Here is a 26,669-nt window from a genome sequence, read left to right on the forward strand (position 1 = left end):
AATTCAGAAAAAACACACTTTTTTACTCCTTTTATTAGCTGAATTTAAAGCTTGAAAGACAGAAACAAATAAATTAAAAGTGCAAAACTGGTTACAGTGTTCAAAAATAGTGTTAGATACCAAGTTGAGTTGTCCCTCTTCCTCACAGTTAAAAGAAACGCACCTCTTGTCGCGCAAAATCTTGAACTGTGATGCTTTTACTACCCCTACCCCCTACCCATTTTTCAGAAAAGAGTGCATATTATCTTCCAAATAGAAAAGCAAGGTAGTCAGATGATCAAAAACTTCAGAACAGAAATAGGGAAGCAAAATAGAACATCCAACATAGTAATTTAACTGTTGAATTCAGAAAAAACCCACTTTTTTACTCATTTTATTAGCTGAATTTAAAGCTTGGAAGACAGAAAAAAATAAATTAAAAGTGCTAAAGTGGTTACAGTGTTCAGAAATAGTGTTAGATACCAAGTTGAGTTATCCCTCTTCATCACAGTTAAAAGAGACACACCTCTTGCCGCGCAAAATCTTAAACTGTGATGCTTTTACTACCCCCACCCCTACCCATTTTTGAGTCACTTGAGAAAAAGTGACTCTATGTAATCGGTCAGTGTTAGTCTGTCCGGCCGGCCGGCCGGCCGGCCATCCGGCCGGCCGTCCGTAGACACCACCTTAACGTTGGACTTTTCTCGGAAACTATCAAAGCGATCGGGCTCATATTTTGTTTAGTCGTGACCTCCAATGACCTCTACACTTTAACGATGGTTTCGTTGACCTTTGACCTTTTTCAAGGTCACAGGTCAGCGTCAAAGGAAAAATTAGACATTTTATATCTTTGACAAAGTTCATCGGATGTGATTGAAACTTTGTAGGATTATTCTTTACATCAAAGTATTTACATCTGTAGCCTTTTACGAACGTTATCAGAAAAACAAGGGAGATAACTAGCCTTTTCTGTTCGGCAACACACAACTTAACGTTGGGCTTTTCTCGGAAACTATAAAAGTGACCGGGCTCAAATTTTATGTGAACGTGACTCATTGTGTTGTGAATAGCAATTTCTTCCTGTCCATCTGATGCCTCATATAATATTCAGAACTGCGAAAGTGACTCGATCGAGCGTTTGCTCTTCTTGTTCAGAAAAGAGTGCATATTATCTTCCAAATAGAAAAGCAAGGTAGTCAGATGATCAAAAACTTCAGAACAGAAATAGGGAAGCAAAATAGAACATCCAACATAGTAATTTAACTGTTGAATTCAGAAAAAAACACTTTTTTACTCATTTTATTAGCTGAATTTAAAGCTTGGAAGACAGAAAAAAAAATTAAAAGTGCTAATGTGGTTACAGTGTTCAGAAATAGTGTTAGATACCAAGTTGAGTTATCCCTCTTCATCACAGTTAAAAGAAACACACCTCTTGTCGCGCAAAATCTTGAACTTTGATGCTTTTACTACCCCCACCCCCTACCCATTTTTCAGAAAAGAGTGCATATTATCTTCCAAATAGGAAAGCATGGTAATCAGATGATCAAAAACTTAAGAAGATAAATAGGGAAGCAAAATAGAATATCCAACATAGTGATTTAACTGTTGAATTCAGAAAAAAACACTTTTTTTTCTCATTTTTGAAGCTGAATTAGAAGTTTGGAAGACAGAAAAAATAAATTAAAAGTGCTAAAGTGGTTACAGTGGTTACAGTGTTCAGAAATAGTGTTAGATACCAAGTTGAGTTTTCGCTCTTTATCACAGTTAAAAGAAACACACCTCTTGTCGCGCACAATCTTGAACTGTGATCCTTTTACTACCCCCGCCCCCTACCCATTTGAACACAAAAGAGTGCATATTCTCTTCCAGTTAGAAAAATAAGTAATTCTAAGCAACTGGACATTTTTAAAATACATCTTTTCTGTCAGTCCAAAGATTGCTTAGTCCATTAAAAACAAACAGACTAGGATTTAGCGCACCCATTTTTGAGTCACTTGAGAAAATGTGACTCTATGTAATCGGTCAGTGTTAGTCTGTCCGGCCGGCCGGCCGGCCGGCCGGCCGTCTGTAGACACCACCTTAACGTTGGACTTTTCTCGGAAACTATCAAAGCGATCGGGCTCATATTTTGTTTAGTCGTGACCTCCAATGACCTCTACACTTTAACGATGGTTTCGTTGACCTTTGACCTTTTTCAAGGTCACAGGTCAGCGTCAAAGGAAAAATTAGACATTTTATATCTTTGACAAAGTTCATCGGATGTGATTGAAACTTTGTAGGATTATTCTTTACATCAAAGTATTTACATCTGTAGCCTTTTACGAACGTTATCAGAAAAACAAGGGAGATAACTAGCCTTTTCTGTTCGGCAACACACAACTTAACGTTGGGCTTTTCTCGGAAACTATAAAAGTGACCGGGCTCAAATTTTATGTGAACGTGACTCATTGTGTTGTGAATAGCAATTTCTTCCTGTCCATCTGATGCCTCATATAATATTCAGAACTGCGAAAGTGACTCGATCGAGCGTTTGCTCTTCTTGTAAAAAAAAGTTAGCATGATAATTGATATATCAGACTTGTTTATGCAATTACTACTGAAGATTCCAGACCAGGTAAAACAATCATTTTATATCCTTTGTCACATTTTTTATTTTATTTTTTATAAATCTATCTATAGCGAGTCTTGTCTCTTTGTGTCATTTAGTTATTTTCAAGAATTCTATCCTGGCAAAACATTTTTAAAATCCCTACCTACCTACCCTATTTTGTTTACCCATGTTATTAGAAAGAGACAATTTATTTGTATTGGCCTAAAGATCTTGAAACATTTGTTTTAATAGAGAAATAACAAGTACAGCCCTTGGCTGTGTCACTCGAATTTCTTTGTCAGGCTGAAACTTAGCTGTTGCGTTGAAGTCTGCTGTGTGTGTCTGGGTCCAAAGCAACTTTCACATTCTCATCTACACACTCACGTTACTCACACAAATATACAATTCTTCTACCCACAGAGGCGTTCGGGGATGGGCGAATCACACCACAAAATACAAAGTATAACGTACACAGATTTTTCTATTGAACCAAAAAGCAAATTAAATCATGAATAAATCAATCAAGCAAAACGTCCACACAATGACACACTCACTCTCGGTTCACACTGCGCTATGGGCATGCACACTTGGCAGCACGTATACCGTTCCGACGCCGTTTGTCTTCCTGCAAGTCCAGCACAGGCACACGATTGTCCAAGAATCACAATAATCCTCGTGAATGTCACAGCAGGCATAGTAAGGTTACGTAGAAAAGTCCAAAAGGGTGCGTTAATGAGTGGTAATCCGGCACACACACACACACACACACACACCACACACACACACACAACCACACACACACACACACACACACGCACACACACACACACTCCGGTTTGGTAAGTTACCTGATAAATAATGTAGCCTGTAGATTTAACGGGGAGACTGATCAGACAGGAAGAGCAATACTTTCACATTTCCGATGTTCAGCGATAAACTTGTTTTCTTCGAGAGTTCGATCTTCGTGCGATTCTGGCGCGTTGTCACCAAGAACGTTAAAAAAAACCAGGATATCATCATGATTCCTCTCTACAAAAACCAGGTCTAGGAACTCTTCATCTAAAGTCAGTCAGTATGAACCTCCTCAACACAATCCTCATCTTGTCCCATAGTGATTTCTGCCGCCAAAGAACATGTGGTTCTGAACTCAAAAGACCGATTTGTCGTCTTCCGGCATTGCGAAATTCAGATCTACCCCAACTACGTGCATTGATCTGAGCAATAAAATGTAGATGCGATAATCTGCAAACATTTCTTCAACACAATCTGCATCTTGTCCCATCGTGATTTCTGTCGGCAAAGAACATGTGGTTCTCAACTCACAAGACCGATTTGTGATCTTCCAGTGTGAAATTCAGATCTGCCCCAAGTATTCTACGTGCAATAAAATGTACAAGCGATAATCTGAAAAAATTCTTTTCGCGTGAACGCTGCCACGCTGTCATCAGTCCGATGTATTTTATCCAGAGCAGGGATGAACACACTTTTTTTATCAGCAGTTTGTTATGTTTATCCGCAGACTGCTTTCCATTACTTGTCGTCTATTTTAGATTGACTCGTAGGGTTCTTCAGCCAGGCAAGAAGTGTTTGTTTACTGACACGTTCTCACGCACGACATGTCGTAAATGCAAGTTCTAACGATTGTTTTTTATTGCACTGATAGAGAATGTCTTAAGCACAGACTGTGACACAGTGATTCCACGAAAGCCGCCATCATGATGTAAACAAGTACATGCTCGACTGTGACAAACAACGATTTAGTGAAAATGACAACTTAAAACCATGATGAGATAAAGTATTTTATCGCTATGATTAAAACACTCTGAAACAGTTGCAATGCTCTTTTAATTAAAATAAACCAAAAGATTTCTGCTGGAGTCAAAAGAATCGGGAGCGAGTGCTGCCAATCTAAAAATAGAAATGGGAACACTTGCTGTCTCGAAGCAGTGACTGTTTGCTGTCAAATTTCTTTGTTGCTCAAGTTTTCAGTGCCAATATATGCTCAAAACTAGACACATTATCATCATCTGAGTACAGGTAATCCACCTTAGGCTCAAATGAACTCGCTGCGCTGAGATATCAGCTTGCGAAGATTGCTGAATGTCAATCGTGAAAGTTTGCAACAATGGCGAACAGAGCAGAGGCATACCAACAATATGTCAGGAAAACCATCGTCGTGGCCAGCAAAACATTGATCACTTTTAAAATGTGCCAACATGCAACGATAATGTAATCACTAAACTTTGTGCTGTTTGTGCTGTTATTTGAGTGCATAAAAGGGCTTGTCCGTAGAATAAAGTAAATAAGAATTTCCGTAGCGAGTCATCCTAAGATATCATAGGATGGTCAAGGGAGTGAACTGGTAAGAGTTATAGTTTAACTAACACTCAACAGTTCTTGCTATTTTCCTTGCTTTCTTAATTCATCACATGAGGTTTTTCAAAAGCACATAGAGAATATAGTTCTGGTCACATATTTTTGTGTTGTAATTGTGATTTTGTTCAGAATTAAAAAAGCTCTAATAATTATGGTATGCATACAATTAACTTAAAATAGCTTCAAGAGGCATGTGACGTGACACAATGACGTCGATACTAAAAAATAGATTTTCCGTGCTCATTTTTTCATTCAATTCACATTCAGTCAGAAGAAAAAAAATCCACAATTTGTATCTTATTTTAACAAATCTTAGGTAAATTGAAATTCAAGCAATTTTCTGTCGTTTGGGACCGTTTTGAATGTTACGAGTTCATAAACAAATACATTATGTCCCTTGAACAAAAGGACATGGCTACTTAGATTTTGCCTTTGTCTTCACTGCTGAGCAAAAATAATGCCATAGAGGAAAAACAGATGATTAGCACACGATTATGCTAATCCATGGCCATCATCAGTATAAAGCAGGCATGGGAATTGTCCGCCGAACGGCGGATTTCCGGCTAAAATTTTTGTTTGTTCCGCCGGAAAAGCAAAAGTGTCGGCCGAAAAAATAAAGGGGGGAGGCACACAAAAAAAGCACCGGTTAATTTTAGCCTTAGCGCAAAAGCCCACGAAAACTTTGTTCACGCACTGCTACCGCCCGCCTCAGTTACTTGAACTTTGAGTGAAACAGCTCGCTGTTGATTCGGGAACGTCCCACTAGTCCGAGGGTTCACTAGTCCGAGGGTTCACTAGTCCGAGGGTTCACTAGTCTGAGGGTTCATTATAGACGCTTGATTTTTCAGTTATTATACCGCCCCTAAAAAGGCGGTATATAGGTTTCACTCTGTGTGTGTGTGTATGTGTGTGTGTGGTGTGTGTGTGTGTGTGTGTGTGTGTGTGTGTGTGTGTGTGTGTGTGTGTGTGTGTGTGTCCGCAAATAGATATCCGATGTTTGAGAACCGATTTCAATGAAATTATGTGTGAGGCTGTAGTACAACCCAGGCTCGATCCTCTCCATAATTCAGGTCGGTGGGATAACTAATTGACCCTCACGGGCAAAAGGAAACCCGAGGTACTATATAATAATATATGACTAAAAACTGTAGGCTGTTCGATCACGTAATTGTCCAGTCGGGGCGGTTTCCTGATAAATTTAATATCCTTTCTTCAGTCAAAATATAAATAACTAAGTTTCTTGGGGGAAATAGCCTGAGATTTCTTCAGTCAAAATATAAAACACCACATTATCTTTTTGAATGAAAACAACTCAGTGTTTTTATGAGAATATTCTTCGATTTGGTTCCCACAGCAGTGAAAAACACACGTACGCACACACACGCACACATACACACACAAAATAAAAACAAATCAAATTGAATATCCTTTATTCAAGCGCCTATAGTGAACCCTCGGACTAGTGAACCCTCGGACTAGTGAACCCTTGGACTAGTGGACCCTCAGACTAGTGAACCCTCCGACTAGTGAACCCTTGGACTAGTGAACCCCTCTCGTTGATTCGCGGGCACGCTATAGGCTTCGCGGGCACGCGACAGCATTGAACGCACTGTATCAGTGAAAATATCGATCGCGCGTGTTGTAAAACGTGGTCAAAGATTCGATGACACTGGATGCGCGAAGAAATGGGAGTGGGTGTCGGCTGTTGTGGAAGTGAATAGAGACAAACAGCGCGTCAGCACCCGATTTAGAAAAATTGATGTCCGTGGTTCAGCATGGTGCATCGTCTGCAACACCTACTAACTGTTACTGACCATCTCCGCAGGAAGAAGCACATTGAAACGTGCTCTTCTCTGAAGGACAATCAACGTTTGCCAGGTGGGTTTTTTTCTGCTCAAGTAAGGCACAGTGCTCCTGAATTGTTTGATTTTCCTTCGATTTTATACGGCAGAAGAAGAACAGATTTTGGCTCAAGTCAAGCGAAGAACACCGCTCTAGATCTGAACTTTGCGCATCTGTTTCAGTTTTTCTCCATTCGAATGTCACTGTGCTGATCGTATTCGTAATCTTCGAACTATATTTACCAAATTTAAGCAAGGGTTGGAGCTGGGCTGGTACCCAAACCGCTAACCCACAAATCGAAGAAAAATCTATGCGTTGAGCCTTATTTTCTTCTTTTTTTTAAACTTTTTTTTAAAACTCATTGTAAGAGATCATGGGAAAGTAACTTAAGTAGGCAATTCTTATTGGTGAGCCTTTGTAACTTTTATGTTTGAAAGTAAACCAGATTGTGTTACAAGTTACATTTTCCTGTTTGTCTCAACAGATCAATTTTTTAACAAATTTCAACCATATAATACATGTATATATTTTTTTTCTTAAAAAAAATCAAAAATTGGTACTAAAAACTCTGATTCTAAAAACAGAATTTAATGGCAAACTTGGAGCTCAGATGACACCAGATTGCACCATCTAGTAAAGCTAGGCGCTTCGCACCGTCGACTTGACGCTTCGCGTCTTCAGTTAAAACTTTTCAGCCTTTTTTACAATTTTCAATTCCCATGCCTGATAAAGATACGCATACCAATGTCATTGACATTTCTGTATCATTTGTCTACCCGCCCCCCTCTTGGAAGCAAAGTAAACATAACAGTGTACTCAAAACAGCTCAGCTATCTGACAAGTTCTTGTTAAATCCAGCTGCTTGTGTAGTACTTTTTGCTCATATTATGCAGAAAGGGGGGGGGGGCATCTTATCCTGGATCTTCAGTGTAACACAAACCCTAGTTTCTGTTATCAAATAATACATCAAACAACTCTTCTAAACAAATTTTAAAAAGTCACCAGCTGGCATCCAACCACATTTTCTTTGATTTCCATATCGAAACTGAGAATCCATAGATTGCCTGAGTAAATCGAAACTTTATTGTCGACAGTCACGGTAATAGCTATGTGGCATTGTTGCTGGTTGTGCCCACTAGCTCCAAGACATCCTAGCTCAAGCTGTCAAGTGGTTTTTTTGCTTTCAAAAACTCGTCCAAACTCACAGTTGTAAGAACATGACAGCAAGTGAAGAACTCAGCGCTGGTCCTTGAATAAGATGGCGTCAAAGACAACATTCACTGCATGACGTATTTAGAGCCTTCCTTTTTAAAAAAAGCAAGGTAATGACGTTATTTTGTGTGGGACTATGTTCTGCGGCGCTCATTGCGTAAGATCTCTTGTCAAAAAGATGTTTTGCTATCTCTAAGTGAACGAAAATTGCCTGTAAATCCATCGTTCATATATGAACGAAATTAAAGGGAAAGAACTGCAAGGAGGTAAGTGTTTGTTTTTTGGCTCTCCCTTCAAACAAATGAAGATACAAGTTTTCTTCTCAAGAACTTTTTCTCACTTTAGAAAGCAGCTGGAGATATGAGCTTTTCTCACCACATGGGCAAAAAAATAAGGGAGCTAACTATTGTTTTAGTTCCCAAACCTCAAAAATCAAGATACGAGGTTTGTGAATTACAGCGACTATATATTGTAAGATCATCATCATCATAAGCTCTAGCAAGAATGGGGGAATTCATAACTAATGTTATGACATAAGTAAATTTCATATTCTTACTCCGAATCACATTAGCATTGAGTCACATGAGATGCTTAGCACTGAAAAACGCTTACCTATCTAAGGGAAGCAACCCCATCACCAAAACGAAAGCGAAAGTAGCTTAGGTAATGAGCAGTCACACTGGGAGTTACCTCCCATATTGGTGTGCACACGTCACTTCCCATAACTCCACGTGTCTACCTACCCTCATACGATCTTTTCACCTCTGAGGGAAAGGTCACTGAAATTTTTCGCTCCTATGGTCTGCTCTTGTGTTGTTGTGACACCTGCCGGCCATGTTACCTGTCTGTCTGCTCGTCACTACTGCTGTTTGGTGAGCTCGTTCCCGTTTTTGTGTTCTCTTTCTCGCTTTTGTTGCTGAACTTTCGTCCGTGTTCGGACTTGTTTGTCAGTGACTTGTTGCTTTGTCGCCATTGTTAGTGTGCTCAGTTAGCTTGCTAACTTCCATTATAATGGTATTTAGCCGTGCGGGCCTCCTTTGGGTTCGGCAAGCATGGTTATTTTGGGTGTTTCTCTAGAGAATTATTTTGTTTACTGACTGGGCAGGCCGTTGCGGCTTGCGTGTTTCAGTAATTTTAGCCGTATGTTTTTTCGCCATTTGCATCTTGTTAGCTTTGCTGACTTTAATGTTTTTGGTAGGTCGCCTTTGCTTGTTTACTCGGGTAGTTTACAAGCTTGGTTAGTTGCTGTTCTTTGAACTTTTTTAATTACTGAAGTTTTCTGTCCATTGGACTTACGTGCTTACAGTAATTTGTGCGAAGTTTTTCGTATTTTCTTAGCGTCTGATAGTTCGTCCTTCGTTTCGGTTATCAGTAGCTATTATTGGTTTTAGCTTTTTGGCTAGGCTGACGTTTAAGGCTAGTTTAGCTTTCGTCCGCCGTCGCCTTTTTTAGCTTGGGGTTGTGGTTTAGGCTGCAATCCCCTCTTTGTCCGTGCATGTTTCTGCTTCTAGCACTTGTGCTTTGCGCAGTCGTTCACGTCCGTTGTTTCTGTGCTCCCTTCTTGTTGGAGGGGGGTTTTTGGTGTCCTCTCTCGTGTTATCTTTGCCCCAGAGTTCGGCATTGAGGAGAGAGGAGATGCAGCGTTCCACGGCGGTCGGCAGTGTCTTGCTCCCTTCCGTGGTGGTTGTCCGGTTCCTGGCTTCCTTGTTGGATGCTTCCATTTCCGGGAAGCAGGTTCCTGCCTTGTCGGTGGCCGCTTCTGTGGTGGCATTACCGGTAAGTTGAACTGGTCCTACAGTCCTCGTGAGACGTCTGGACACTCCCTTCGGGGAGACAGTTCTTTGGGGCAGGGTCACTCCTTGCATTCTCCTGTTGTTGCCAATACCGACATTTCCCCAGAGGGCACGGACTGCGGCATAACAGTAGCGGCAGCCGTTTACGGCTACTGCGTTTCCGGTTTTCAACCGGAAACATAACTCCCGTTCTGATACTTCCGCCACCCACGATGGTCACGGACTATACAGAACGGTAGCGGCAGCCGTTTACGGCTACTGCGTTTCCGGTTTTCAACCGGAAACATAACCCCCGTTCTGATACTTCCGTCACCCACGATGGTCACGTACTATACAGAACGGTAGCGGCAGCCGTTTACGGCTACTGCGTTTCCGGTTTTCAACCGGAAGCATAACCCCCGTTCTGATACGTCTGTCACCCACTGCGGTCACGGACTAAACAGAACGGTAGCGGCAGCCGTTTACGGCTACTGCGTTTCCGGTTTTCAACCGGAAGCATAACCGCTGTTCTGATACTTCCGTCACCCTCCGTGGTCACGGACTATACAGAACGGTAGCGGCAGCCGTTTACGGCTACCGCGTTTCCGGTTTTCAACCGGAAGCATAACCGCTGTTCTGATACTTCTGTCTTACCCACCGTGGTCACGGACTATACAGAACAGTAACGGCAGCCGTTTATGGCTCCTGCGTTTCCGGTTCTCAACCGGAAGCATAACCCCTGTTCTGATACTTTCGTCTTACCCACCGTGGTCACGGTCTATACAGAACAGTAGCGGCAGCCGTTTACGGCCACTGCGTTTCCGGTTTTATCGGAAGCATAGGTCCTCTCTCATGCGTTCGCTCGGACAACGGTGACGGGATGGACTGGATGTGGCTGCCGTTTACGGCCGCTGCATTTCCGGGTTTGGTCGGAAGTATAGGTCCTCCCTCATGCGTTCTCTCTGCACCGGTGATGGGATGGACTGCAGACTGGCCTCCGGGCTTGATGGCTTCTGGCCTCAGTCTATGCAGCCTTCATTTCCGCTTTTGCGGTTGCGACGGCTGCGTTTTTTCCGGTCCTCACCGGATTAGGGGGTCCTACGGCACGCGTACGCTAAGGCGACGGGGAAGTGCTGTACGGTACCGCCGACTGGCCTCCGGTCTTTTATGGTTTCGGCCTCAGTCTATTCAGTCCTCGTTTCCGCATTCTGTGGTTTCAGGGGCTGCTTTTCTGGCTTTGGCTGGATACGCTGTCTCTTTTTCTGGCTTCTTACAGCCAGAGAGAGAGCAACAGCGGTCGGCATTGTCGCACTCTGTGCTTCAGCCGGGGCAGTTTTTGCTTCACCCCGAGGGTGTTGTGACTTCCGCTTTTCCAGACACGGTGGTTGGATGGCCTCTCCTCTTACCCTTTTCCTCTGAGTCAAGGGATGAGCAGGTGTTTTCCAGAGACACGGGCTCCGGTCTCCGGTTATTGCGTGTTTCCTTCCGCCTCTGGGCCCTCCGTGGTATAGGCCTTCGGGCTTTCTTCACTTGGCTTTCTTTACTCTCACACCAGTCAGAGTATAAGTCAAAGTGATACTTCGGTACGCGAGTTTCCGGTTTCCGGGTTACTCGTGCATCGTTTTTTATGCCACTGGTCTGTGACCTTGGTCTTTGTCGCCTGCTTGTCCACCCCGACTGTGGGTCTGAGGCTAGCGAACAGACTTGTTTTCCGGAAGGACGTCAGCTGTTTTGGCACACTCTTTGGGTGCCTGTACGGCGATGACAACTTCCGTTTGGTTGGGAAGAGGGAGTTTTTCCTACTTCGGTTTGGAGATTCCTCTTCTGTGGCATACCATTTTTTACAGGTTCTTGGGCTATTTCATCCCATACCTGAAGTGGTACTCCTGCCGTTTCTGTTCCTTTTTCCTGTCCCTCAAGACAAGTTACGGAACAGTTTTAGCCTTAGCTTGTTTTGGCTATTTGGGCTTCGTCTGACACTCGTCCTCTGCTTCTCCGCGGTCGCCTTGTCTGGGGACCCGGATTTGGCTCCCTCTACTGGTTTCCAGTTATGAGAGACTCGGTTGTGGCTGTTTCAAGACGCATCCTTCTCTCTTAGGAGGAGATGGGACGTCCGTGTTAGATCTGGCATCTTTAGGAGACCTTCATCATATTTTTCGGTCCAGGACGGATTATATTGATTTGCTTACACTTGGTGTAGATCAATACGATGATGTCGTCTTCATTCTTGGTTCAACCTTTCCTAGGGTGAACGAAGATCAGGTGTTTTTATCCTCTCTTCACCTCGCTCACGCGTTTGGGTGTCGACGGGATTTGATTTCGCTCTTTAGCGATGTTCACACAGCGAGTTAAGTCCACCGGCTTGAGCATCTTCTGGGATCTCTTCCGGTGGGTTTCGGGCTGACCTTCGGGTATGCTGGCTTCTGGCGGTCAGGGTGACAGTCGTTTCAGCCACAATTTGCTGTTCCGGTCACATTTCCGGTTAGCCGGAGAGTTGTTCTCTTACTGACGTCATGGTTACGTCGGCGCTTTAGGAACAATGACTGACTTATGCGGCCGGTGTTGGTCTTTCGCTGGGTCAGGCTCTGCCTTTCTCGAGCAAGGACTGGTTCTGATGTTTCGTCCAAACTTAAGTTTCACTTAAGTCGTCCTCGGAGGTGACATACAGATTTTCTGAGGGGGCATTGTCTTCGGCAATATCAGTTCGAAGGATCATCCTTTGTGGCTGACCTTCTCTCTCAGTTTTTTGGTTAGTCCTCTCCTCTCGGCAGAGGGCTAACTAATATTCCGAAACCTTTGAGTCATTCCTTTGCCGGTGTTCAGCGGGTATTTTGGAATGGTGTCTGGGTTACGGGCTCTGTGGCTCTTAGCCTTAGTCTGTGCGTTGTCCGGCAGCGTTTAGCTGCTTGACTTCGCTTTTTCGGGTGCCTATGTCTGTGGACCCGACGCTTTCTTCATCCTCATTCTAAAATGAGGAGAGTTAGAGCGACTGCCGTTGGGTTGGGTTTCCTTTTACGGTCACCTTTCTACCACAGGCAACAATGGCTAAAGGGTTTTGCCTTTTGTCTGGCCTTCCGTCTCTCAAAGACGGACAGACATTTTCTGGTTGGTTCGTCCAAGTTTCAGCTTTCTCTCGATTTGGCTACGAACGTATCTTCCAGCTTTTCCGGAGAATTTTTTCTCGGGAATTTCCTCGACTGCTTGGCGCCACGGTTTTTTGATGCTTATCAGTCTCGCTTTCAGTCTGGGGTTTGGATTCTCTTTCGATTTTCCTACAAGCAGACTGAATTGCGTACTCTTTTGTTCTTGGAACTTATGTACGCTGACGCTCTTTGTGAGTTTTCGTCATCGAGTTGGACTCGGGTACCTGGTACTCGGACGTCTCTCTCTTTCCTTTACGTGGTGATTGGTCGCCCTTCTTTTTGAGCTGCCTCTCTTTGTCCACGCTTCTTGTTGGGTTGAACTTTCCTTCCTAGAAGAAGAAAGGGGGGGGGGTGGCAGATTGTCTTTCCCCCTCTACTTAGCTCGGGTTCATTTAATCCAGAGCTTTGGTCTCTCTCTGTGCCTTTTCCCTTTTTTGTCCGTGGGATTGATCGAAGGTTTGGGCACAGCTTACTAGCCCTCTGAGGTTTTCCTTTGGCTAGTTTTGATTAGAGACTCCTTGGCTGTCAATCAGGTTTGTTTCTCCGCTCCCTTCCTGATTTGTTGGCAGCGTGCCAGTTCCTGGCTAAGGATTAGTGTGAGTTAGAATTTTCTTTCCACCGAGCCCTCCCTGCCTTGTTGGCATGGGGCTACTTCCTGGCAAGGTTTTTAGAGTGAGTTAGATTTTTCTTTCCCACCGCCTTCTTGATGATTATCTGCTAATGTGATTCGGAGTAAGAATATGAAATTTAATGAAAAATTTCTAAAGTAAATTTTGATTTAATTAATATACTTACCCGAATCACATATTGGATTCCCTCCCGCCTGCCCCGCGTATGGTTTTTGATGTTTGTGTAAAAGCCGTATGAGGGTAGGTAGACACGTGGAGTTATGGGAAGTGACGTGTGCACACCAATATGGGAGGTAACTCCCAGTGTGACTGCTCATTACCTAAGCTACTTTCGCTTTCGTTTTGGTGATGGGGTTGCTTCCCTTAGATAGGTAAGCGTTTTTCAGTGCTAAGCATCTCATGTGACTCAATGCTAATGTGATTCGGGTAAGTATATTAATTAAATCAAAATTTACTTTAGAAATTTTTCAGTAACGCTGATGGGGTCTATGTCGACGAAAAGAGTGGGATTCCCTGTATGTGGAGTTCCTGTAGGTGGATTCCCTGTATACAGGGAATACAACAGGGTGTAGTTCCTGTAGCGTTTCGTTGATATCGCTGAAAGTCACGTGATGCTTAGCGACATCGGTAGAATTTGATGTGTTTCGATCTTTTTTGATATTTCTTAGAAATTCGAGTATGGTTTGCAAGCTTTATTGAAAAACTCCAACCTGTGGGGTTTCCTGTATACAGGGAATCCCTCCACAGGAACTCCACCTACAGGGAATCCCACTCTTTTGGTCGATATAGACCCCATCAGCATAAGTAACTGTCATCATTTTAACAACTTTTCATTCATATATAACAAGCTGGGTAACAAAAACACTGTTCATGACTGTGACAAATCCAAGTTGCCAATGGTTTTGAGCTTTAGGTGAGACGTGGATTGTCAAAGTAAAAGCCAATCAGGCTGTTTGTTTGAATTGTGGAACCAGACTGATCACGGCTTTGGATTTGTGTTTCTGAGGACGACTGTAAACATTCACTCTCAAAGACCCAATTGATGTTGGAAATAACAGCGACGACTTGTGGTCAATTTGCAACTAAACTGTGCAACGAAAAGGCTTTAAACACTTAAAAGGAAAGGTACAGGGTAAAAGGTGACTGACCTTGCAAATACGATGGCAGCTCTGTGCATTGTTAAACTGGAAGAAAAGAGACGTAAAGTTTACGTTTGACGTCACATTTTCAATTATGATGCGATCGATTTAAATTTCTGACGTGCTTTGGGGCGCTGAATTGCATTCTAAAAATTATGCTCCCTGTGGTTGATTGTGCGTACTTTTGCACTACCAATATGATGACAAAAACGATGTTTGGTGGCTTCTTGTCATATCATATTTTTTGTTGGTCCTCGGGGAGCATATCGCCTTTTCTTACATCTTTGTCAAACTTGGCCTTCAGCCTTGGTCAATAAAGATGAAACAAAAGACGATATGGTCCCCTCAGACCAACAAAAAAGCTGGCGGTCTGCCAACAAGCCACCAAACATCTTATAACTTTCTTCTTCGTCTTCTTTTTATTATTATTAAATAATTATTGACCTACCACAGTGTATGCTAATTGTGATGTAGGATAAGTGAGCATGAAGTAACAAAATGTGTCTTTTACAGGACCCTGCGGCTGGGGATGATGGTGGTGGTGGTGATGAGGGCCGCAGTGAGTGTGACAAGCTCAACGCTGAGCTCTACGCTGTCAAGGTGGGCCTCACTAAAAGGGTTGACGTGCTGCCCTTCCATTCTGAGTATCATTATTAACACCAAGGTCTCACATGTTAGTGCTTATGAGTGGAGCACTGTTGTACCTACATGTCTGTTTAGCCAACAAACCTGAAAATTTACTTGCTGTGCATGGACAGAGGCACCATGGTGTCACTATATATTAGGCTGACAGCAGGGGTGGAAGCTAGTTCTTCCGTCCTGTCCCAGGAAGAATTTGGCAACTTTTTTTTTTATACCTTGTTTTTGTTAATCCCTGGCAGCTGTTGTTTACACTGGGTTTGTAGGACCCATGTGGTTGTGCCAGGTCAGCCACCTTTCACCATGTCCCAGACTGATCAGTCAATAAGGTTTTAGTGACATGTAGGGGGCAGCAATGTCATGACCCTGGGGAATGTGGCATCTTAGTTGCTATTTATTTGAAAACTCGGCTTACCCACATCTTTATATACCCTTCTTGCAGGGATTCAGAGACCTTCAGTGGTGTGGTAGAGAAAACTTGCATTCCTGATCTATGAACCAGTGGTATTTAGCTTCTGATACATTGAGTCTGTAAAGTTAGATGAACTGTCCATGGACTAGAATAGTGAGTCGACATTCTCTGTGAAGTACATCAATAGTGCCGACGCACTTAATCCGAGCGAACGCCACGAACCCACGACTCAAAACAACGTGGTAAACAACTTGTTTTGACAGGACTAGAAAGTTCACCTGCCTTCTCGTCCAAACATAAATATTGTGTTTACAAAATATAATATCGGTACTTTCCCACAAAGTACAAAGTCAACTACATGCAACACACAAAACTGATTACTGAACCAAAGTTCAGCAACGGCAGCGTTTCCTAATGTGAAAACATCCATCCAAAGGGTCACAAGACACCAATTCAAGTCCAGTAGTTTATTACCTCAGTAACCAAAAAACTTGTAACATAATACAATGCAAATAAGTCATGACAGCAAGTAACCATCATTATAATTATACAAAGAAAGTGTCAAACAATGAATGCTTCTTCTTCTTATTCTGCGTTCGATGTTGATGGTCGAAACAATGAATGCAAAACTAGCATGTAGTCTTATCAGAATACAGGAAAAATGGATCATCAATGGTGATGACCAACACATCACCAGTGAAATTACACAACTGCATGAAAATGCAATCAAGTACTGCATAAAAACGGGTTTAATAACAGATCTAAGTAGTAAACAATGAATGCAAAAATAGCATGTAGTCTTATCAGAATACAGGAACAATGGATCATCAATGGTGATGACAGTAACACATCACCAGTGAAATTACACAACTGCATGAAAATGCAATCAAGTACAGCATAAAAACGGGTTTAATAACAGATCTAAGTTCAGAGGCATATAACTCAATAATAAAGTGAAATTACACAACTGCATGGAAAATGCAATCAAGTACTGCATAAAAACGGGTGTAATAACAGATCTAAGTTCAGAGGCATGTAACTCAATAATAAAGTAAACATGTTACCATCAAAGTGCACATCATACTAAACGTCAGACTGAAACACACACCTCAAGGCAATTTAGGCATCACCAGCCTCTCAGCTATGGCCTCATTCACATGACAGCAATTGACAACCGTACAGCTGAAAATATACATTGTAATGTCATAAAACATACTACATGGCTGCAAGCATTCCTTAAACATTCTTTCATGTACTCAACTCTTAAGGTTGAAGCAAAACGAACATAACCACAAGAAAATAACCTAAGTTCAAAACCAAGAAAAACTTCCAATAAAATAATATCATATATCAGAAAAACTACAAATTACACAAGAATAACACACCACATATGTGCATTCCACTCAAAGGTAGGAGAAACCACACCAGAAAAAGTGACAAAGATTGAATAGAACATTTTCTGAATCTAGCTGCTGTTGTCATCTGCTTTGTTTACACCGGAAACACTCTTACAACCTTGACCCGGCAATGCTAAAACCGGTCTACTTATGAGTCTAAAAATAGACACAGCTCTATGGCGGGAAATCTTCCTCTTCCAGACAGCCATAGAATTCTCAGTAAACTCGAAATTCACCACATAATTTGCCAAACAATACAATCCTTCCAAAGAAAATGTTTCTGTTCATAATAGGAATAAAAGAGACCATAGTTTGTGAACAAAATAACTTTGTCCACTTTCTGTTGTCTGGAAACTACCAAGCATGCAAACCTTCTAGAAAACCTAGACAAATACATTATTAAAATCCTGAAAACACAGTCCTAAACAACAATTTCATACATAATTACCAGAATGAATAAAAGCACACAAACATACCTTAAATGCTGTCATAGCGGACATATGGAAAAAGTTATGTCAGATCATCATCACTAAGCCATGCTCTTCTCTTGGAGTCAAAGGAAAAATGGAGGGAAAAATTCCAGAATTGTAGGATAAGCACTGTCTTATCCTGTAGCCAGAAGAAACTAGTTCCTTACACTCAACTACTTTCAGTGCCTCAAAATACTATAATTATTCATTAATAACATAGGAGAAGGTTCCAAAATATTAACTTTAAATGTTTTAATACAAAAAGTACATTATTGCTTATAAATTTTGTATCCCTACACAAGACAGACATTTTCAGGGGCAGGGGAAGACAAGCACACTGGTCACACCAGAGTTATCATCAACACAGAAGTCTAGACTAAGGAATAGTGCAGGGGAGATAATCAAAATTTGTATTAAATTACATATTCTTACTCCGAATCACATAAAAGCATTGACGCAGTCTTACATGCTTAAGGTCTGAAAAGGCTACCCGTCTTAAACAATTTTAAAGGGGAGCAACCCAACACAAAAAGTGTAAATACAGGCATGGCAATGACCATCTACCCGGGGAGTTACCTCCCATCCGGGTTACGTGACGTCACTTCCCCTGTAAACACCACGTGTCTTCATACGACTATTCAGCCTACAGCAGAGAGGTCGTCGAATTTTTGGCTCCGTGTGTGGCTGCGTGCTGGTGTTTGTAAGGACACCCACCGGCCGCCTAACCCGTCTTAACGGCTTGCCTTTACGTGTTTGGTGAGCTCTTTCCATTTTGGTCATTATTTTGACAAGAATGTTGTTGTAGTTGCTGACTTTTCGTCCGTTTTGCGGACTTGTAAAAATTGTTCAGTAACGCATTTTGGGGCCCCATGTTTGCTTGTCAGCTTAGCTGACGGCGAATGTGGCACGGCCTATGTTTTGGTTAGGTAAACCTTATTTTACCTCTTTACTTGCCTTCTGCTTTGTTAGTTGGTAAGCGCTTCCTTTTTTAGTCATTAGTTTGACAGGAAGTTCGTTGTAGTTGCTGAATTTTTCGTCCGTTTTGGACTTGTTAATTTCCAGTAACTCTTTGTTTTGCCGCCTGTTTTCTGTGTCAGCGCATCTGACTGTGATATAACATGGCTAGGTTTGTGTCATTGGTCTTTCAGACCATTGGTATTTGTTGTTGTTTCGTACTAAGCATGTATAACCGCTTTGTCCGTTACTTATTCTGCCCCAAATGAATTTGGGGGGCAGTTTAGCACGTCTGTGACGTGTCTTTCTTCTTGCTTTCCCTCTCTTGGGCATCGGAGCGCGGCGCTCTGGTGTCTATACCGCTTAGCTCTCTTTTTCAGAGTTTCGCAGTTTTTCTGCCCCAAATGAATTTGGGGGGCAGTTTAACTCGTCTGTGACGTGTCTTGCTTCTTGCTTTCCCTCTCTTGGTCATCGGAGCGCGGCGCTCTGGTGTCTATACTGCTTAGCTCTCTTTTTCCAGAGTTTCGCAGTTTGGGAGGGAAGATTGCAGCTTCACACGCCGTCTCCAGCGTTGTACTTCCGCCGGCGGCGGGTGACGGCCGCTCTTTGGCTTCCTGTCGGCCACGGCTTCCGGTCGCGGACCTTCAGCTGCGTCTGCTGCCTCCTTGGGGGGCATGGACGGTAAGTCGAACTGCTCCACTGGCTCTCGTGAAGCCACCGGACGCTCTCTTTTGAGCAACAGTTCTTGGTCGCAGGCTCACTACCTGCAAACTTCCTGCCCGTCAGGATATGCTGCTCTTTCTAAGCCCGATCGTATAGCGAGTAGGGCTATGACTGAGCAATGGCGGCTTCCGCTTGCGGGAGTCGCGTTTCCGGGTTTACCCGGAGGCGAAGGTCAATCTGGCACACCCACGAAGGTCCCTGCTGGTGTCGACTGCAAAACTTCCTGCTAGTCAGGATATGCTGCTCTTTCTAGGCCTGATCGCACAGCGTGTACGGCCGTGACTGAGCAATGGCGGCTTCCGCTTGCGGGAGTCGCGTTTCCGGGTTTACCCGGAGGCGAAGGTCAATCTGGCACACCCACGAAGGTCCCTGCTGGTGTCGACTGCAAACTTCCTGCTAGTCAAGATATGCTGCTCTTTCTAGGCCTGATCGCACAGCGTGTACGGCCGTGTCTGAGCAAGGGCGGCTTCCGCTTGCGGGAGTCGCGTTTCCGGGTTTTCCCGGAAGCGAAGGTCAATCTGGCACACCCACGAAGGTCCCTGCTGGTGTCGACTGTGGACTGGCCTTCGGGCCACCGGGCTTCCGGCCCCAGTCCTCGCAGCAGACGCTGCCGCTGTATGCGGCTTCGTCCGTTGCTTAATCTTCTGCTCTTTCTAAGCCGGTTTGCATTGCGTGCACGGCTGTGAATAGGCAAGGGCGGCTTCCGTTTTCGGGAGTCGCGCTTCCGGGTTTTCCCGAAAACGAAGGTCCTCCATCCCGTGCACTCACAGAGGTCATGGCTGGGGTTGACCGTTGACTGGCCTTCGGGCGTTCTGGCCTCGGCCTTAGTCATCGCAACAGGCGTTTCCGTTTATGCGGCTTCGTCCGTTGCTTTTCCGGCTCCGCCCGGAGTTGCCGTTCCTCCTCCTGCTGCTCCTATACGGAGGTCAGTGAGTGAGGAACAGGATACGTCCTACGGACATCCGGACAGTCGTCATTCCGGTTTACTGGGAGCATAGGTCCTCCTTTGCGATTACACTGTGTGTCTCTACTGGAGTTGACCGCGGACTAGCCTACGGGCGTTCGGTCTTCTGTCCTCAGTCCACGCAACATTTGCTTCCGCATTGTGCGGTTTTGTCTGTTGCGTTTCCGGCTTTGTCCGATGCATTGTTCTTCTTCCTAACACTGTTAGCGAAGTGAGGAACATCGGCTGGCCTATGGGCATGCAGGCTTTCAGCCTCGGCCGGGACGGTAGTCACTTCACTGGTCGGGTGTGCGTCTACTGTCTATTCAGTTCTGGTGGCTTCGGATGTTACCTCCTCTTTGTCTTACCCTCTTATGGGAGGGGTGAGACAGGACGGTTTCCGGTTGAACGGGTTTCCGGTTTTCCGGTTATCCTGTTCAGTAGCTTTCCACTGGCAACTGTGACTTCGGTCAGTGTCAGTTCTCTGGGCTATTCTGTTATACAGTCTTTAGCCAGAGACCAGACACGTTCTGCCGAATCTCTCGGCTTCTCTCGAGGCCTTGATGGAGATTACTTCCAGATTTTTTATGGAGGGACATTGGCTTAAATCCTCTTTGGTTGCATTCAGCGATGTCGGACTTCCGTTCCGCGAAGGAGGAGTTTTTCCTACTTCCGGTTTGATAGTCACCTTCAATGTGGGTACCATCTTCCGCAGGTTTTGGCTGGCCATCTCCTACCGGAAGTGGTATCCACGGGTTCCGGTTCTGCTACTCGGTTTTAACGGGTCAGTTCCGGAACACGCGCAGCCTCGGCTGTCTTCGGCTACACAGGCTTCGTCTTTTGTTTCTTCCTGTCATAGGAAGTTCTCTTGGCTGAAGCTGGGTCGGATTTTGCTGGCGTCTTTGCTCTTCCGCGTACACCTTTATGGGAACGCAGGAACTTAGAGGAATTTGGACGTCAGTTTTTGGAATTTGCCTCTTTTTCGGAGATGATCGTCAGAGCGCTCTCGCGCTCTTTCCTGGAGTCACTGAACCTTCCACGCTTAGTGTGTGTCAGGACTCTGATGGCATCTCCACTCGTTCAGCCTGGCTAGGGCGAACGAGGAACAAAGAGGCTGTCTTCCCTTCACCTCGCTTTATAGTCGGGTGTAGGGAGGACTTGTTTCTCTCGCATGCTCAGGTCTCTGAGCAGGCTAGGAGGGACAATTGGGCTTTGATCGGAGTAGAGGGATCTGCTTTTTGAACTTTGGTGTGTTTACCAGAAAGAAAAGTAGATCCTGTGGGATCTCTGACTTCTCTCTACAAGGGTTAAAGCAGAGCTAGCCTCCTCACGGGAAGCAGGCTCAGGCCTCGGGACGTTTTCAGCAGGCGGCCAATGGGCAGTCTCTGTCTGATTCTCGAGAATTAGATCACCTTTGGGCAGGGGGAAGGGCAGCCCTAGCAGCAAGCCTCTCTCCTCAAGGAAGTGCCCCCGATCACACCCCCCCTCCTCCGCCCCCACTTTGGTGATGGCAGGGCGGGTCTCCTCCTTGCAAGTTTTCATTGGATGGTCTCTGTACACAGCCAATAGTTTGTGGGAGTGGGAGGTCGGGGGACTCCCATCGATCTAATGAGGGCATATTTGCTTATGCGTCAGCCGATCCTTTCACAGTGATCTAGGCCCATCAGCTCGAGCACCCGCTGAGGTCTCTTCTGGTCGGTGCTAGCGCTGTCCTTCGGTTATACTGCTTCAGTCCTCAGTTAGTGTAACAGCAGTTCAGCCACGGGCTGCTGCAGTGGCACTTCCGGTTTTACCGGAGAGGTTGTTTCTTTCACAGACGCTTCATAGGTACGTCTGAGTTTTGGAACAACGGCTGACCTTAGGGCATCCAGGCTTTTTAGCCTCGGCTGGTGCAACAGCCATTCCACCTGTGGGCGGTGATGGTTGTTGTTTTCCCTGTTCTTGTGGCTTCGGACTTCGACTTCTTTCCTTTATTTCATCTTAGGCAGGAGATGAGATAGGACGATTTTCGTTTGAGTGGGGCTGCCGTTTTCAGGCTTCCCCGTTCTTCTCAGTTGCCACAAGCTGCTGGACTTGGTCCTGGTCGTCTTTTGCAGAGTCTGACTCCGTCTTTCTCTAGCGATCAGACGCGTTCTGGTGTTTCGTCCAAACTTAAGTTGCGCTTGAGTTGGCCTCGGAAGCAACATTCAGATTTTCCTGAGGGGACATTGTCTTTGGCAATGCATGTTGGAGGAGTCATTCTTTGTGGCTTATCTCCTCTCTCAGGTTTTTGGCTACCCCTCTCCTTTTGGCAGAGCGGTATCTAATGTTCCCGTTTTCCTTTGCTGTGGGCTTATAGCCCAGCATAGTAGGTGGCAGCCGAAACTTATATTTCGTATATTTACCTGGTACTTTGGGTACTTTGGTACATGGCTGTTCCACGGGTTTTACGGCTCTCAGCCTGAGCCTGTGCTATGGTCTTCTACTCTGCGTGGTTCGACTATGGCATTTTCGGGCTGCGGCGTTTGCCGGTTGATCGCCGTGTCTGACTCTCAGTCTTTCAGAGGTAGACAGACATGGCTAGTTGTTCGGCTGGACTCAGGAATTTCTCCTGATTTGGCTACGAAGTTTACTTGGGGTTTTTGAATTTCCTTCATTTACCTTCAAGCAGACTGTTCTGTAACAATCTGGCTTTTAGTCATTTTGTTTAGGGTCACCGGTCACTTCATTTTTTTGACCACGGTGATTTCTTCTCTTCTGAGGCTTACGCTATTTCGTAAGCCTCTGCTTCCTCGTATTGCCTCTCTCTCTGCTTTCGCATTGACTGTTAGGGCATTACGGGCGACCGTCTCTTTTGAGATCTTCCTGTCGAGGGGGGCTCTGGTACCTTGTACTCAGGTGTCCCTCTCTCTCTCTTTGTTGGGTATTGGTCATTCTGCCTTGGTTTGACCTTTATCTCTCAGCCCTTTTGGGCTTCACGCCATTCCTAAGTTTGATTACTTTGGCGTGATCGTCTTATGGTCACCGCGAGGTTTGTCCCTCACCTCACTGATCGGACTACCTTACGCATAGATCGTTTTTCAGTGCATGGGCATTTCCTTCCATCCGAAAGGGGGGGGGGGGGGGGGCAGCTTGTCTTTCCCTCTTCTTGGCTCGGCTTAATCCAAGGCTGGGTTCTCTTTCTGGGTCGTTTGGTCCAGGAGATTGGAAGAAGTGCTGGGCACACATGTTCTGGCTCTCTGATGTTGTCTTTCGCAACTTTTGCCTGAGAGACATCTCGGCTGTCAATCAAGATGGTTCTCAGGTCCTTTCCTGCCTTTTTGGCAGTGGGCCAGTTCCTGGCTAGGGTTTAGAGTGAGTTAGATTTTCTTTCTCACTGGGCCCTTCCCTGACCTTTTGGCAGCAGGCCAGGTTTTTGGCAAGGTTTTAAGAGTGTGTTTGGTTTCATTCCCACCGCCTTGTTGAAGCTATCTGCTTTTATGTGATTCGGAGTAAGAATATGTAATTTAATCGAAAATTTTTAAGTAAATTTTCATTTCATTAATATACTTACCCGAATCACATAGTGTATTCCCTCCCGCCAACCCCGCATATGATTTTTTAGTCTATTAAGTCGTATGAAGACACGTGGTGTTTACAGGGGAAGTGACGTCACGTAACCCGGATGGGAGGTAACTCCCCGGGTAGATGGTCATTGCCATGCCTGTATTTACACTTTTTGTGTTGGGTTGCTCCCCTTTAAAATTGTTTAAGACGGGTAGCCTTTTCAGACCTTAAGCATGTAAGACTGCGTCAATGCTTTTATGTGATTCGGGTAAGTATATTAATGAAATGAAAATTTACTTAAAAATTTTCGATTTAAGGGACTCTCTTTGCAAAGTGACTGCACCACTGAAATAAATGAAAATACATCTAAAGATTTAAACAGTATCATGTACACATGTAAATGTGAACCTCTTACACTAACATTAGCATTAGCAAGGGATATAACTCTGGGGGTGTCTGTTTTGTCTAAACCTTCTTCTTTTTTAACCTGAGCACTTATAGCCCTTTTGAAGGTGTTCAATTGAAACAAACTGACTTGAAACTTGTTTCTCATTTGGTTCAAGCTATGGTTCAACAATTATTTGAGAATATACCACCTGCAATGATAAAATCATAAGCTATACAAGTAAAAATGTGTAATACAAGGGAGGTGACTGTTATTTCCTGTGTTTGCCTAACTTTTTGTTAGCATGGCGATTTTCCTTTAATGCAGTAAACATTTTTTAAATCAAAGACAAAACTAGGTGATGAAATACCTTCAAGTTTACAAGATTTTTTAATCTTGTGCAGCTCCAATTTTAAGTTTTTGTTTAAGCAAGGAGAGGCTTCTAAAACCCTTCTTGAAATGTGTTTACCATTTGTTTTTGAAGACCCCCTAGCAAGAGTGATGCAACCAAACACCTTCAAGTATAGAGGTTTATGATTTTGTGCATTCATCCCCCCCCCCCCCCCCCTCCAAAAAGAATAACTAAAAAAATGTGTGTGTGCTGTTTTCAGTTTTAAAGCCAGGAGAGGCTCAAATAGTCCCTCTTTGAGTTTACAAGATGTATATATTATGCATCTCTAAAAAGCTTGTTTGTTCTAAGATTTAGAGTCAGGAGAGGGCCCACCCTCCCTAAAATGCTAAATTTCATTTTTGGCTGGGGGACGCGCTGCCCCCCTAGACCCCCCAGCAAGGGCGCTGCCCCTGCACAACGCGGGAGCCTTAGCAGCCCCTGGACCCCGGCCTTCCAAAATGTTCAGTCCTGGCAACATTTTGGGCTCCCACCCATGTGACAGGCACCCTTTTCTTTGACCCAACAGAAAGAGCAGTGATAGTCATCTTTAGGAGAATACTTCTGTATGGAGCAGCAGGTTATTGTTTAAAGGAACCCATTGCTATGTAGCACCAGATGTCATTTTTGACTCATCGGAGTAATCGGTGAGTCTTAATTAGTACCAAGCAGTGTCCGTCTGTCACACTATTCCATTCCATGCACGCTCAGCTGGAGTTAAAAATGGCTCGCCAAAGCAACCTCCATCCCGCCTATTACTCTCTCCCTTCCCCCTTCCCTGTCTTTCCCACACACTGCCACTGGCGCTTGAACTGAGAAATGCTGAATACGCCGCGGGCGGCTAGCAAACACAGCGATAAGCTGATGCCGAAAGCTGGCTCGCTCGCTGTGTACTGGTAATCAGTCTGTGAGCTGCTGATAATAAACACCTGCTTGCGCTTTAATATCCGGAACTCCCTCGAAGCGCCATAATATTTAGCAGAAGACAACACAGAGGATACTACTTGTCAGTTATATTCAAGTACATAATTATACCATACTTTACAGATCTGAAAAACACATAGATGCTTCAGTTAAATCAACAGAAAACCCAACATCTCAAAGCACGGCACAATCTATAAGAGGACAGCATGAAGACAACACGTAGAGTAAACAAAACATCTGAATCAGTGTGCCACAATAAAAGAACACAAAATAATGAAAAAAAGACCAAGGTAATCCCTAAGTACACTGATATATGTACAACACTTTACAAAATATATACAAACAACAGAGTATATACAGTCGTATTTACATACATATTATAGGCATGCGTATGGTGCGCATGTGAAATTTGTTTTGCGTTTATATAATTCAAAATGGTGCATGTAATGTCTGTAATATAAAATAAAGAAAAAACGGTCTTTCAATACATGATCATGCAAATTGTTAGCTGCATGTGAATAAAACAAAAAGCCTACCTGACAGCCACTCCTATACACGACTTTTGACTAGTATCATTGCAGCGCCATACATCAATAATCCCATAGCAGCACACAAGTTGATTTGGAAGTTTTTCAACACAGACTCTGTTTTCACTACTGTTCTCACAAACTTGTATACCACAGGAAACAAAACTCGTTGATCCGACGACAATTTAACGTTTGTTTCATTATCGCAAACAAAACAGAACAGACAAAACGAAACATAACAACACAGCACAACACAGTTGGGGTTGTTATTTTTCTGAGATGCTTAAAGAAAAAGAAGGTGACGTGCACTTTAATGGAATAGAGTGAGCGTAATTTCAAAATAAACAGTTCAATTGTGAGTTGAAACACACTCTTTCCGGCGGGATCACATTCACTCACACACACACACACACACACACACACACACACACACACACACACACACACACACACACACACACACACACACACACACACACACACACACACACACACACACACACACACACACACACACACACACACACACACACACACACACACACACACACACACACACACACACACACACACACACACACACACACACACACACACACACACACACACACACACACACACACACACACACACACACACACACACACACACACACACACACACACACACACACACACACACACACACACACACACACACA

At 44.0% G+C, this 26,669-nt stretch overlaps 1 protein-coding gene across 3 annotated transcripts in view; it reads left to right on the forward strand.

Moving 5' to 3' along the window:
• LOC138964089 (ankyrin repeat domain-containing protein 26-like) overlaps positions 1–26,669 on the forward strand; it is a 609,546-nt gene that overhangs the window by 215,972 nt on the left and 366,905 nt on the right. For all 3 annotated transcript variants that reach the window (XM_070335976.1, XM_070335974.1, XM_070335975.1), the window contains exon 29: positions 15,196–15,282. In XM_070335976.1, coding sequence (XP_070192077.1) covers positions 15,196–15,282 — 87 coding nt within the window. The remainder of the gene's footprint in view (positions 1–15,195; positions 15,283–26,669) is intronic.

This window comes from Littorina saxatilis, linkage group LG4 (assembly GCF_037325665.1).
Source record: "Littorina saxatilis isolate snail1 linkage group LG4, US_GU_Lsax_2.0, whole genome shotgun sequence".
In the NCBI taxonomy this organism is placed as follows: Eukaryota; Metazoa; Mollusca; class Gastropoda; order Littorinimorpha; family Littorinidae; genus Littorina; species Littorina saxatilis.